Source organism: Seriola lalandi, unplaced genomic scaffold, assembly GCF_002814215.2.
Source record: "Seriola lalandi dorsalis isolate HSWRI2012SDOR001 ecotype SW California unplaced genomic scaffold, Sedor1 jcf7180002054953, whole genome shotgun sequence".
NCBI lineage: Eukaryota > Metazoa > Chordata > Actinopteri > Carangiformes > Carangidae > Seriola > Seriola lalandi.
This window is the reverse complement of record NW_019525504.1, coordinates 725551-740508: the sequence shown is the minus strand read 5'-3', so window position 1 is coordinate 740508 and position 14958 is coordinate 725551. Positions and strand designations below refer to the sequence as shown.

General features: G+C 40.3%; 2 protein-coding genes across 2 annotated transcripts in view; both read left to right on the top strand.

Annotated features, from left to right (window-relative positions):
- Positions 1 to 1069: 1069 nt before the first annotated feature.
- gpr135 (G protein-coupled receptor 135) lies at positions 1070 to 8467 on the top strand. Its single transcript, XM_023394717.2, has 3 exons — positions 1070 to 1458; positions 2469 to 2736; positions 4949 to 8467. Exons 2-3 carry the CDS (start codon positions 2621 to 2623, stop codon positions 6288 to 6290), a joined length of 1458 nt encoding a protein of 485 aa, XP_023250485.1. The 5' UTR covers positions 1070 to 1458; positions 2469 to 2620; the 3' UTR covers positions 6291 to 8467.
- A 5133-nt stretch (positions 8468 to 13600) lies between these two features.
- The window catches only part of LOC111645549 (disheveled-associated activator of morphogenesis 1-like), a 29551-nt gene continuing 28193 nt past the window's right edge, over positions 13601 to 14958 (top strand). Inside the window, exon 1 of the mRNA XM_023394795.2 lies at positions 13601 to 14875. The gene's annotated coding sequence lies outside the window, so the exon portion shown is untranslated. The remainder of the gene's footprint in view (positions 14876 to 14958) is intronic.

The window sequence follows — 14958 nt, the reverse complement described above, 5'->3', positions numbered from 1 at the left end:
TAACATTTTCAAACAAAGTTTCCATAACAGAAGTAACTGTTGTGTAATATAAAACTCAAGTCCTGCCAATATGATGTAGCATTTTATAATCATGCACCTTTAGGCCACAAAACGCTCTTGGAAATATCTGTCCTGAGGTTATGGTAATGTTTGAAGGGACTATGTTTTAATATGACAAATTGACATTTTGGTTTAGTGGAAAACCACAGAAAAGAGCAGTCCAACTTCCTGCTCTCTAAATATGATGAAGTAACTTCTATAATTCTGTTATGCAGTTCTCGTGATCTTCACTTCAGACAATTCCAAATCCACAGAACTGACAATATATCAAGAGCATCACAAAAAATGCTGTGTGACTGATAATGTGATGGAGCCATAGGCTACACAATTATATCTTTTATTATTTTGTTCTTTTAATTGAGACATGAAATATATTTTATCCAAAAAGTCTGTGATATTTATTTGTGTAGCATGAAGTAATAGCCTATATATGGAAATTGCCTGTATGGTCTATGTATACCAGACCTAATTAAATATTTTAGTTTGCTATTTATTCACAAGCACAGGTGGAAAAAGATTATTTCAGTTTAATTAAAACGTTTCATTTTAATTTCAGACTTCCATAACATGGACGTCATGGCGGTCTGGCTTGATAAAAAGACAGATCTAGATGCAGTAACGTCACTGAAGACACCATGGATGACAATGGCTTTTTAAAATCAGAATGGACAGGTTAAGCTGCTCGTGCTCTGACTGTAGCTGATGCTAACAGGCTCATGCTCATCAGAAACCTCTGCGCAGCGGTAGACGAGAATCACCGCACCGCTCAAAAGTATTGTACGTCCGCTGACATGTAGGCTAGTGTATCAATTTTAAATAGTTTATTTTGCAGACACCAGTATGATACCATTTTACAGGGACATGGATGCAAAAATCTATCACCAGTTACCATGGCAACTGCATTAAACGTCAGACGGAACAGTGAGCACGTTCATATGAAAGGCGTGGTTTCTGAGAGGGTACGGGTACGGGGGGGGGGGAGTCGTCGTAGGCATGTAGAGGGAGAGAGGGGAGCTCGTGCAGAATCTGCCTCACCTGGGATTTTCTGGAGCAGCTCGTGAGCTGTTGTTGCTAATGGAGACACAGAGAAGCAGGAACAAGGAGGAACAAGGCCAGTGTATGTTTTTCTCCTGACAGAGATCAACAGGGTGGGAGCCGCTACATGTCAGACGATGTGTTTTTTTCTCTCCTCCCTCCAGCGGCGCTGATCACAGCTGAGGAAGAGGAGATGGATTGACTTTCTTCTTCTTCGTATTAAGAATTTTCAGAGGCCAGAACCTGAACAACAACTGAAGATGTGAATCGTAGCTTTGCTTGAAAACAGCAAGCAAGAAAAGCTGGAAAACAAACAGGCGTTTGGAAACGACTGATGGAGAGAAACAGCTAGATTGTGTGGAGGTGAATGTGAACTGACTGTCCCAAGTCTTAGGAAGAAACAGAATAAATAAACCGTGTTCTACTAACAGATAGCGGGCATTTATATTGAGCATGCTTTAACTAACTGTGGATACGACCCCGGTGGTCAAATTTAACAGAGGGTAAACCAATAACACAGAACTTCCTGGTAAGTTATTTAACTCAGAGAGGTGAAGGTCTAAATATGTTATGTAGACAAAAAAAATCTTCTTTTTTAAAAAAATAAATGTGCACATCAGGTTACTCCTGAAATAGATGCAATTGCTAACTAGTTTAGCAGAGCAAAAACCACATCATCAAATCACTGTTGCTAAATGTAAATGTGAATGAATTACAGATATACAATAGGTAACTCCCCCTGTACAGAGTATCTTAAAGTGTTGATGAATAAACAGTGAAAACCTTATAATCACAGCTGTTAATTCTGCATAATAATCTATTCTGAAACTGGATTTATGCGACACAAAACGCATGCATTTTTAATGAAAGACTCCCGTGGATCAGTCATGGCATCAATCAGTGACCTCTTTCTCCTGAGAGGTGGGCTTCAATAGAAAAGTGTCACTGGGAAGTATTATGGTAGTATTACAGCCACTAACACTTACAACAACAAAGCATATTTGACATTGCATATAATTAGTCCCAGAGCCAGTTCTGGCCTGATAGTCAATAATATGAAATATCACAATATTTCCTGCTATATGCAATATTTTACATGACATCAAAATTATTACATTTCAAAATATAAATATACATATAACTTAAAATTCAACAACATAATTATATATATATATAAAAAGATAGTATTAAGATAGTAAAAGGTAATATTGTATGTCATGATATTTGAGCCGGACTGTATCGAGGTTAAATTTTGGATATTGCCTGAGCCTACTGGTTATTGGTATCCATCATACAAAAAGACATTACATCCTTTTATCATGAACACAGACTTGACTACCCCCTTTTCATTTTCTCTGTTGATGGATTTGAAGATGCTGAAAGCAGGAAACGCCACACGGATGAGGAGGAGTCATTATTAGCAGCCATGTCTGACTCCAGGAACCCGACACTGACTGACTCTGATCCGACTGGATGTTTGTGAGATAAGGGATGAGTTTTGTTGTGTTGTTTTTGTGCGTCATCGATGGAGTCGCCTGTTAGCACGGCCCTGTGGGGCGGTGGTGGCAGCAACTACACAGCTGACAACTCTGGGCCGAGCTTCATCAACCAGCTAGGCACTGGCTCACCTGTTGTGCCGAGGTAATTCACTCTGTTCTGCTGCCTTCACATCTGTCCCCTCTGTTGCACCAGAATGTAACAGCTGGTTAAATTACTTGCTTATCTGCTCACTGGCACCTGCACCATCCAAACACCCTTTCCTGGCACTGCAGTGGCCTACAGGTGGCAAACATATTTTCAACCATCAAATTAAAAGACCAGCTAATTTCAGCAGAGATACAGTTCAGCCAGGAGAAATGATTTCATATCTCAAATGTAGAGCAGACTGATCAGAAATGAGTGGTGTCATGCCCTCAGGACTGGAAACAGTTTATATCGGTGGCATATTGCAGGAGCTCAGGGACCACTGAATCCATCAGGGTTTCATGGTGATGGAAGATGCTCAGCTGTCAATGTGGGTTGCGTGATATTGAATCTTTTCTTCATGCTATGGGATGAACCTGCACTGTAGGTATTTTATTTTAAGCCCTCTTTTCTATTCCTGCACATTTTTCCAGACGAGACAACAAGGTGCAGAGCTATTAATTGATTTGCAGAAGTCAAATTTAGATCTTTTCTCTTTTTACAACATTCATGTTAAGACATGTGTCTTATCAAAGCTAAAGTAACTGATTCAAGCTACTTTTCATTCACTTGATTAGAGGGAAATCCCTGAATTGTTTTATAATTCCTGTGTTTTTGGTGTTATTGAATCACCTCCTCTGGCCACACCTCTGATTTTAGTGGTTCAAACAGGTCAGGTCAGATCTAAGATTTTTCTACACACATGGAGGGTTTGTTCCTCTTAAATATTGTTCACTATGTGTTTAAATCTGTGTCAGTGAACATTTCTCCTTTGTCAAGATCATCCATCCACCTGTCAGGTGTGGCATATCCACATGCTGATTACACAGCCTGATTACTGCACAGGTGTCACCTGGGCTGGTCACAATAAAAGGTCACTTTTAAGTGTGCAGTTATAGTTTTGATAAAATATATTTATAAAGGTACTGAACTGTGGGTTTCACATGCTAGATGTGTAGGCTCACTCCTCTTCAATAGCTCTGAGTTTGCTGGATATTGACAGGAAGCGGATCACGCAGATCCAGATCATCCCAAACATGCTCAATGTCTGGTGAGTGAGGGTCTGGATGGATGGACGACCACACTCTCAGAAACAACAGTGGAGACGTCTCATGGTGGTGAAATGACCATTCATTTCTGACATTCAGCACGCCAAACTTCAAGACATGCAACATCTGTACAATTATGTAATAAAACTGCACATTCTAAAGTCACCTTTTATTGTGATGTGCCTGGGTCACGCCTGTGCAGTAATCATGATGTGTAATCAGCATCTTGATATGCCACACCTGTCAGGTGGAGGGATGATCTTGACAAAAGAGAATTGCTCACTACCACAGCTTTGACACATTTGAGAACAACATTTAAGAGAATCAAACCCTCTGTGTGTGTGTCTGTGTGTGTGTGTGTGTGTGTGTGTGTGTGTGTGTGTGTGTAGAATAATCTTTTATTTCTTAGATCGTTTATTTCAACTCGTGAAAAATGGTAGTAAAAACAAAAGTATTTGGGACAGAACCATTGATATACAAATGTTTAAATCATTTTATATTGATAAGTTTGACTTGGACAGATGTGAGGTTTGTAATGTATTTGACTGATGTGAAAAACAGTTTGTGTCGATGGAAAATTATATTGGCTGAACAAATACATCACTTGTTTTAAAAGTGATGTTTGACTAATGTGATTGGTCTTTTTTTTAAATAAAAAAAAAATGGCTGACCGGGGAAATGCATCCTACCAATGAGCTCCATTTACCCCAGCAGAAAATGATTGTTGAGGAAGAATTCAACAGTTATAAGGACATTTTACATGGAGAGTGACTGCGGTCTCTAAAAACTCTTTCCCTTCTCTTTGCCCTCTCCATAACGATGTTAGCAAACCACAAGTTATTTATTGTTACCATGGTGACATTGGTCGTAGGCCTGATTTAGCCTTGGGATGAGGTGTCTAATGTTTGAGGCTTAAAATGAGTCAGTCTATATTTTTATGAAACAGTCTGATTTGCATGAGACTAATCTATGAGCCAAATTGACCAAAAGACTGGAGCAACACTACAGACCAGTCTGAAATATCTTTGTGAAACCAGCTCCAGGCTGCAGAGCAGTGTTTACTGCCTCCTCTCGTCTGTTTGCATCGTATATCTCTATATAACTTCTTTTTATTTCTTTAGGGTTGTTTCCATAGTTACCAGTCTAGTGACTGCCACCACAGAGGCCACAGTGGGCACCACAGGAAACCTGTCGGCGTTCAGAGACCAAAGAAGGAGCGAGCTGAGTCAAACCCATCCGGCATCAACCCCGTCTGTCCTGAGCGCCGTTGAGAGTAACTCTGTTCTTCAGGGCATCACCGTGGCAGCTCAGGCCCTGGTGCTCCTCTCCATCTTCCTCCTCTCCAGCCTTGGTAACTCAGCCGTTGTTATCGTCATCATCAAACACAGGCAGCTTCGAACCGTGACCAACGCCTTCATCATGTCTCTGTCGCTGTCTGACTTCCTCACGGCTGTTTTGTGTCTGCCCTTCTCCTTCATCATGCTCTTCAGTAAGGACGGGATCTGGATGTTTGGGGATAATTTCTGTGTGGCCAACGGCTTCTTCAACACCTGCTTTGGTATCATCTCCACCCTGACCATGACTCTGATCTCTTTTGACAGGTACTACGCCATAGTCAGGCAGCCACAGGCGAAAATTGGGCGCCAGAAAGCGACTCAGTTGTTGGTAGCTGTGTGGTTAACTGCTGTCATCTTTTCTTTACCCTGGTACCTGTTAGTCCGGACGCCGGCAGAAATCCATAAGCGAGGTTTCTACCACTGTATGTACGTGTTCCACTCTGGGACGTCACGCATGGGGACGGCTTACAGCATCTGCCTCATCATGGTGTGTTATTTACTGCCCTTCTCCCTCATGTGTTTTTGCCATTACAACATCTGTAAGACGGTCCGGCTCTCAGAGATCCGAGTCCGACCAGTGACCACGTACGCATACTTATTGCGGTTCTACAGTGAAATGAGAACAGCAACCACGGTTCTGATTATGATCGTTTTCATCATTTTCTGTTGGGGGCCATATTGTTTAATGGGGTTGGTCACAGCAATGGGAGACTATAAATTCAACCCCGCAATGGACACGGTGGCAATCTGGCTCGCCTGGGCAAACGGAGCCATCAACCCTCTGATCTACGCCCTGAGGAACCCCAACATATCCATGTTACTGGGGCGGAGCAGAGAGGAGGGCTATCGGACCAGAAATATCGCTGCGTACCTCTCCAGCCAAACCCAGAACCGCGAGGTTCGGCTCAACCAAGCAGACAGGATAAGGGACCGCTACGTAAGCCGGGTAGGGGTGAACAATAACAGCAGACTGTCGAGTTCCAGTCCTGGAAAAGGAGGAGAGGTGGCAATGTGGGCCTGTAAAAACCCCGCTGTATTCTTCTGCAGGGACGCCCAGTCTGACACCACAACACTACCCAACTCTGTCAGCACTCTAAAGATGAAGACAGCTGACACCAGCCTGTGACGTTCTGGACCGAGTTTGAACTATCTGATAATGGTTTCCATCTGATCTGTATTTACAGTTGAGGATCTGGAGACTGCTGTCACCAGTTTAAGGTCTTCAGAAATACCTGACAGTATTCGTGTCTCGTCGGATCACAGCATCTCATAAACGTTCATGATCCCAATCAAAACTTGACCAGATTTTGTTCCATGAATCAGGAGGATAATGAGTTTTTCGTATAGTTCTATTAATTGACAGAACTGTCAGGAAGACAAAAGTCATGATGGTGAAAACTCAGTTTGAGCAACTGCTGTATAACAGCTAATGAGTTACATGAAATCCTTCCTAAATTTGGAGGACACCATGAAGTCCTCTGAAGGATCCACAGGACCAGCCTGAAGACCTCTGGAAGGGGATGTTGAGTATTGTGACGCCTGTGCTGCAATTTCTTCATGTCATTTCATATGTCAATATGGAAAATTGATAAGGATGTAGCATTTCCTTGATCCTAAACCATCCATGTTTAAAACATATATGTACTGTACATGTCATTTTCAGTAATTTGCTTTAATGCTTAAAACAACCTGAAGTTACAATCTCCCAACGAAACTTGTTAGAACCTCCAACTGCCTCGTCACACCAGGGTGAAGTTCATCCACACTACTGTAGCTTATTAAGCTAACCACTAAGACTACGTCCACACTACTACGTTTTCATTTTAAAACAATCTACATCCAGAGTAACACACCTAAAAACGCATAACTACATGACCATTCATGTACACTGAGCATATGTGAGCCGGTGTAAACAAGGAGCAGATTGTTTACTCTGCAGTTGATTAGTCTTACAACATGCTACAAATGAGAAACAGCAAAAACAGTTGTAGAATTAAAATACAGTAATTAACTGAACAACAGCTGCTAGAAAAGACAAGATCAGTAACAACAGTAATTCATTTTATCGTTGTATTCAATACTGGTAGTTCAATCAGGAGCAACCGTGGGTGTCTAGGTCATTGTTTCCAAAGGTGTCCGTTTCTGTCCGTCCAGATGACAACACAACCCCAGGGTTTTCAAATTAAAACGGATTCGCATTTACAAAACTCGAAGGGAAAGAGATGCGTTTGTCTCCGAAAATGCAGTAGTGTGGACGTAGCCAAAGGCTGTGTCCACACTGGATGTGGGCGTATGTGTGGCGGTTGTGTTTTCGTTTTCATTTCTGCACCCATGTTAACAAGTTAAAGTAGAGATGCCTCACGCTTCGAGAGATTCGGCCTTTTGGCTATTTTTCACGTGTGACACGTCTCTGAGCAACATCACATAAAACTGACACCCACCACTATTGTTTCTATGTCTAGGCTGAATCTAATTATGACCAAGAAATGGAAAAATATAAACCATTTAAGCAGCTGCATGTGGAGACAGTGGCAATTTACTGACATTTTCAGTTTAAAATAAATCAGAAATGAATTTATAATGAAGAGAAATCCAACAGCTGAGTACCCTGTAAACTCTTATGTAGAGAGATAGTGCTGCAGTAACGGCGACGCAGCAGACACACACAAACAATGCAGTCAGTGTGTTCCCAGCATAAGACACTAGCCAGCAGGGGAAATGCTAATGCTAACTGCACTTGAATGAATTGACTTGGCTCTGAAATGTTGCTGTCTTAACTGCAGGTGTGACCAGGCCAGTAGGTTGTGATGATGGATGGTTTGTTGGATTAATTATCATGGTTTAATTAGTTTGAAGCTGAGATGTTGTAGATCAGAAACTGTGAATATTAAAAGTCATAATGTTTTGTTGTTTAGATGTGAGGACTTTTCATCATGTCTGTCTGTTGCTGCCTGTTGTTTTGATTTATTACTTATACTTACTTACTTATTATTTGATTTGATCATGATTATTCATCAGCTTGAATGTATCTCAACAGGATTTGAGTTGCACTTTCACAAATACAATGAAAGATTTAACACTGTGAGACAGGCGTGATTTCTTAACAGTGTTTTCACAACAGAAAATGATTTTAAAAATGAAATGACCAGTTTAGACACACAAGGACGGACAAGGATTCAGGTGCCAAACAGGAGGGAAAATATGTCATCTCTTGACACGTTGACTTGTTTGTGTAACTGCATTTTCATATCATTGTTTTTTGTTGACAATAAAGAGGTTGCTAAAAAAAGTTTGACTTCAAAATCCACTCCTGTCTCCTTTTTTTTTCTTTAAATGTCTTTTCCATGTGTCATTTTTACCATTGAAAAAAGGTAACACTTTATTTAATTAAGACACAAAAAAACACAAAATAATGAAAAATGCTACACACAAACAAACATATATAAAAAAAATAGATAACAAATAATTTCTTTAAAGAGCAGTCCTTTGAAAACAGCTGGATGTAAACTCAAAACTAACTTTGTCTTTATTTTCCTGGTAATTGGTACTAAATTATATAGTTCTTATGAAAACAAGGGTGGCCCCCCCCAAACAAGTAGTAGTTTGAGCTTCAAATTTAAATGGATGACAATCAGTTCACACATATATAATAACAGACCTGCAGTTTTAAGTAATAATGAAAAGAGGACAGTGTTTTTATTTCTTTGTGGTCCTGTGTCATAACGTGTATTTTATAAGCCCACATCCTGGACTGAAGCCTAAAGGTCACCTGTCTTTGAAGAGCGTCACTGTAGAGGGTCTTTAAAGACCCACACCACCAGGACAGGAAACACAGCTGGTCCTTTAGAGGAGGGGAACATGTGGGTGTTAAATCCTGTAAATTTATCAGCGCTTAGATGATTGAACTATTTTCATATTTCACCCCTCAGAAATGACCAGAAAATTCAAATTCCTGCCTTATCTGATTTATTTGTTCTTCACATTCATGTTTATTTCTTTTTGTCTTTAGAGACTTTAAAAAAAACAACTTTTCTATAAAGTTAAACTCTCAGCCTCTCAGTTTTGTAACTATAAGGAACATTCTTTCATTTAATATAATTTATATAATACAATGTAAAAACACTTTGTTGCAAGTAAAAGTTTGGAAAGTACAACAGTTCTCATCAACCCTTCACATAGCTCTCCCTCCCTCACTGAACACTGCTGAAGTGCCCTGAAGCAAGACACCTGGAACCTCCAGCTGCTCCAGTGGAGCTGCTCACTGTCGGCCTCTATCAGACTGGTTGTACTGGACAACTCCCAGTATGAACAATGAACCAGTGTAAGTGACAGTTCAAACATGAATCAGGAACATTTGAAGGGATCAGTTCACTCCATCAGAGGTGTTTGTCAGATGGTTGAATGGCGTCTGAAACACCCACCTCCCTCTGTGATTGGTCAGCTGTGTGCAGCTGAGAAAGTGGGCGGGGTTTGAAATTCTCTCTCAGCTCTTTTTTCATTCTTCATACAAACTATTACTGTCTCTTTCAACTACTGAGGTCAACTCTATGAACGTCTTCCAGGAGAGACTGTCTGAACATGGGAGACGTTACCCCCCCCACCCTCTCATGTTCCCCACACAGAGTGGTTTTAGAGGGAGGGGCTCCCTCCTCTCTGTCCTCACACTGATCCATGCTGCTGAGTTCACATCAGCTCACACACTTTCTACCTTCATGAGGAGAGAAACACAAATAATTCATCTGCACATCAACTGATAATTTCTCCTGTTAAAACATCAGCTGCTCTTCCACTGATTCTTCTTCTCTGTTTCATATCAGTGTCAGTTAAATGCAGTCAGACAGCAGTGTGAGGCAGAGGAAGCTGCCATCAGCTGCTGTACTTCCACTATTAGTCCACTAGATGGCGACATGAAGCTGCAGTGAAGTGAAGAGCAACCCAGCACACACACACACGAAAGCACTTGTTGAATTCAAGAGGAATATCCTCAAAGAAACTGCTGCATTTAAAACCAAAAAATATACCTTCATTCATAACTGTAAACTTTATTATTCAGACATGTTGAATTCTCTGTTTGCCTGTAGAAAATTTCACATTTCATCTTCAGCTGAGCTGCTGTGCAACGAAGTGAAGACCACATTTAATTCCCACACGACTTCAACGCAACATGACAGCTGCAGTCTGAGCTTTTTTTTTTACCTAAACTGAAAACACAGCATGTGAACAGTGAAGTGCAACAGGCCTGTATACCAGCAAAAAAATCAAGAACATAGGATCAGTTATGGATTTAGTGAAGCACTCGTGCAAGAAGCGTCAGAAAACTAAAACCATACTGTGAAGATACTCTGTTAAAGGTGAGTCATGCATTAGAGATTTTACTTTTTAAGTGGTGAAACATACACAAGTATAAATGCCTCTTGCATGTTAATGCATCTGTAATAATAAAACAGAATACTATAGCACAAGTAATACTCTGGATGCAGGATTATAACTTGTAAAGGTGGATTTCTAAATTGCAGTAACTTGTGATTTTAAGGATCTGAATACTTTGTCCTTCCTCAGAGAAGCACTGTGAAGTTATTGCAGGGTATATATGAGGTATATTTTGGAGTTGGACCTAATAGTTCCTGCTGTGCTGTTGTCCAAAACAAACAATAGATACATTTAAAAAAAAAAAATACCAATTAGAATTAAAAGACGGACGTTAAAAGAGTAAGAATACTCCACTACTAGTAAAAACCCAGCTTTCTAATTCAACTTTCTAAGTTTTATCAGTACAAATACACCTACAACTTATCAAAAGTAAAAGTACTCATCAAGCAGAATGGACTCTGTCATCATTATATCAATATATCCTGCATCAACATGTCGGTAGAACCTGTCAGGGAGGAGCTGCTTTCAACTGTTTTGTATTTGTAGGTAGTTTCATCCGTATTCCTGTATCATATTTTATAAAGTGATCATTAGGTTTTTTTTTTTAAATCTGAAAAGTATCTGTGAAATAAATGTAGTGGCTCTGAATTGTTGTGAAATACAAGTATAAAGAAGCAAAACATAGAAATAATAATGATAATTTAGAAGTACTTTAGTTAGAAAATCAGATTCATCCCTTCACATACCTTGTCACGTTCAAGTACAGATTTACATAAAGCTCAAGCTCCTATTGGAGGAGAGCCGGACATGTGTTGTTGTCTTTATGAAAACAGCCATTATTACTTCTTTAATAACAACAACAGTTTTAATCCCCTCAGCCCGCCACAGTGAGTCACAGTCAGTCCTGTAGTGTAAATCTAATGACAGACCACTCACCCCCAGTGACTCAGACAGGGGGAGCATTTCTTTGGGGTCACATCACTATTACCATTATTACCATTACAGCAGGAGGACAGAGTGCACAGCTCCATTGCTTAAGTGAAAGTACAGATCCTCCTGTTCAAATATGACTCCAATACAAGTGGAAGTTGTTCAGTCAGATTTTTACTTGAGTTACTGGAGTACTTGATTTTAAAAAGTACAAACACTACATTTTTGCATTTTTGTCAAGGCATTGTTGTATTGTTCCAAATGTATTTACAAAGCCTAATGAGTGAAAAAACCTACTGACTGACTGACTGACTGACTGACTGACTGACTGAATGTCTGTAGAACCTGTAGAATAAAGAGAAGTGTGTAGCAATGGCCACAAAAACGCAATTGAATCAACAGGACAGCCATTGTTGTTTTCATATTTCTGTCTTCTTTAGGCAGTGATGAAGTTTGGTCATGATCAACACAAGGAATCTTTCTTTATTTCTAAAATTTCAAACATTGTTAGTTAGACAAAAATGCAAATGCTAGAAATGTAGATGAGTCAAAAGTAAAATATTTGTCTTTTAAGTGTAGTGGAGTAAAAGAAAAAAATACTCCAGTAAAATGATTATATGATTATAATAATATCACTATTATCTATCTATCTATCTATCTATCTATCTATCTATCTATCTATCTATCTATCTATCTATCTATCTATCTATCTGTCTGTCCGTCTAGCTACCTGTCTGTGTGTCTGTCTGTCTGTCTGTCTGTCTGTCTGTGTGACACATAACACACACGCGCACACGCACACACACACACACACTCACAGAGATATCAACTCTCACTGATGATGTAAGGGTGAGATAACAGGAACACGTTCTCCATGGTTCCCAGGCCGATGGTTCTTACAGGATGAAGACTTTGCTGTGTCAGCCTCAGCACCAACATCTAATAATGTGTTGACACCAACAGTGGAGGAGGAAGTGTCAGAGAGAGATTTTACAGGAGGTAAAAATACTCATTATGCAGAATAGCCCAATTATATTATATATGTATAATATTATTACTGACACATAAATGTCAGTCATTTCTAACTCCTTTATAGTGTTTAATCTATAACTGTGCATTTTATCAGCTGATCCTCATGATCTCCAAACCAAATCAGATCAATAAGATCATATAACAAGTCATCAAATATCAATATCCAAAACTTGTGAAACCCACATGAGAGAAAAATGAGAGTCATGATTCAGTCAGAGCTGAACACAGACATGAGAACACCACTGCAAATAAACATGGCTAAACCCGCTAATAAAAGTCTTTTACACCGCCAGTCGAGTCTGTCTCTCTGTTCGGACTGAGGACACACAACCATAAGGAGTGATGTCATCACATGCACTAACAGAGCACACACAAACACACAGGAGAGAGAGAGGGAGCTGTTAGCCGCCGTGATTCAGTTTTATTTGGAGCAGATTTAATGAGTGAAGTTGTGTCGCTTAAAGTTTAATCTATACATCCATGGTTTGTACAGACTATATCCTCTGGACCTTTGGGTGACCTCCACCTGTGGGAGACCGCTGATCTAGAACGAGTCTAAACTCTGCAGTTTGACTGACTGGTAAAAGTCCACATGGATGAAGGACAACACCTTCAACTCAACCTCTCTAAAACTGAATCTCAGTCATTCTTACCTGAACCAACCACCCAGCTGCTAGTCCAGGTGATGATTATCTCTCACGTCTAACGAGCACTCGTGTGTAATCAGAATAATGAATGAATCATAAACTTTGGCTACTTTATGTTCTGTCAGTAACACATTACACTATCTATCTGTCTATTGGTGTAATTACCTTCCGTCATCAGGCGTTATGTGCTTCTCTTTAAACTTGTTACTTAATTATGCCTACACGTTATGGAACACTATGCATCTTCAGTAATTGCTCTCTTCTTCAAATGTTGAGGATGTTAGTCACATGTGAGCCGGGCCTCGTTAGCCTAATGGAAAGCTAAGTCTCTATGGGAAGAAGAAGAATTAGCAGAATGTGAAGCAGCCATCGTTGTTGCTGCAGGAGCCTGGAGGGTGGAGGGTGGAGGGTGGAGGTGAAGTTTCTCCTGAATTAGCTCATTGTAGATCACCTTTAAAGTATCTTGTAAAATTGTTCACTTCTGTTTTTGTCTATGTCCCTCTTTCTGTAAACTCTGCACCCACACTGTGTCAACACCTGCTGCAACCTTTGCCCTCAGAATACAGCAGTACATCTCTATGTATGTGTGTTTGTTGCACTGCGGAATTTTATAGTAATAAAGAAACATCAAAGACATTTTTTAACTGATACAATTTCATAAAAATGCTACTGTCTGTAATCCAAAAGAAATCAATCATCCCACCGTTTAAACTCACAGTCGGTAACTTCTGCCTCTGGTTTCTCTGGTTGGAGAATTGTTGGAAATATTTGGGATAATGTAAGAACATAAGTAGAACATAGGTTTAGTTGTTTTAAGACATTTTAATGTGGAAAAGTTACAGATGATATGATCCTCTGTGGTGGCTCAGATCTCCTGCATGTGTCTGATCATTACAGAGTGTGATTATGTGAGAGCAGGCGGAGGTAACGACACTAATGATCGAGGTTCAGTCAAACTGGTTCTGAAGAACCGAAAAAAAAAATGTAAATGTGATATTGTCTATAATGTGTTGATCTACACCCTGATGGTCAGATGTGAAGCTGCACGGATGTTTATTTCATTTTAACTAATTAGATATTTTCTCTAATTTTTTTTAATTTCAAATTATATAACACTTTGTTCCCCTGACACAAGCTTCCTATAATGACTGTCACCTGCCACTCTCTCTTTCTCTCTCTCTGTCTCTCTCTCTCTCTCTCTCTCTCTCTGTCACTCACTACACACACACACACACACACACACACAATGCAGTGGGTGAGGTCTGGGTGTGACCGCCTCCACCAGGAATGCAGTAGTGTGTGTTTTGCAGAGTGATCTGTCAGTGTGTGTGTCAGAGACACAGGGACAGACGTTGCGTGGACGTGTGAAACAAACGTTAAGAGGATTGATATTTTCACGGACACCTGCAGGTTTCCTCCAGACTTTGATTAACTCTCTGTCAATCAGATCTTGGTGACTGTTTCTCTGTCTGGCGGATTCTGTATTTAACTCAACAAACGTCCTGAGGATTATGACTGTGGAACATTTTTGATTCGACAGGCTGATTTCACTTTCCGACTTTTATCTCTTTCATTTTAAAAAGTGAAATCGTGTCAGAAACTCAGAGTGACCGTCAGCTGCTGGAAGTGTTGGGAGTCGTAGGGATGTTCGTCTGACACCTGACTGATGCTACACCTGCAGCTGGAGCTGAACATGGCGCCTCACTGCATCACATAGACCAGGATCCCACAGGTAAGAAGCCCACACCCTGCATGTAGAGCAGGGGTCTCCAACACGTGGCTTGTGAGCTACCACGAGCCCACCTAAGCCCCCCC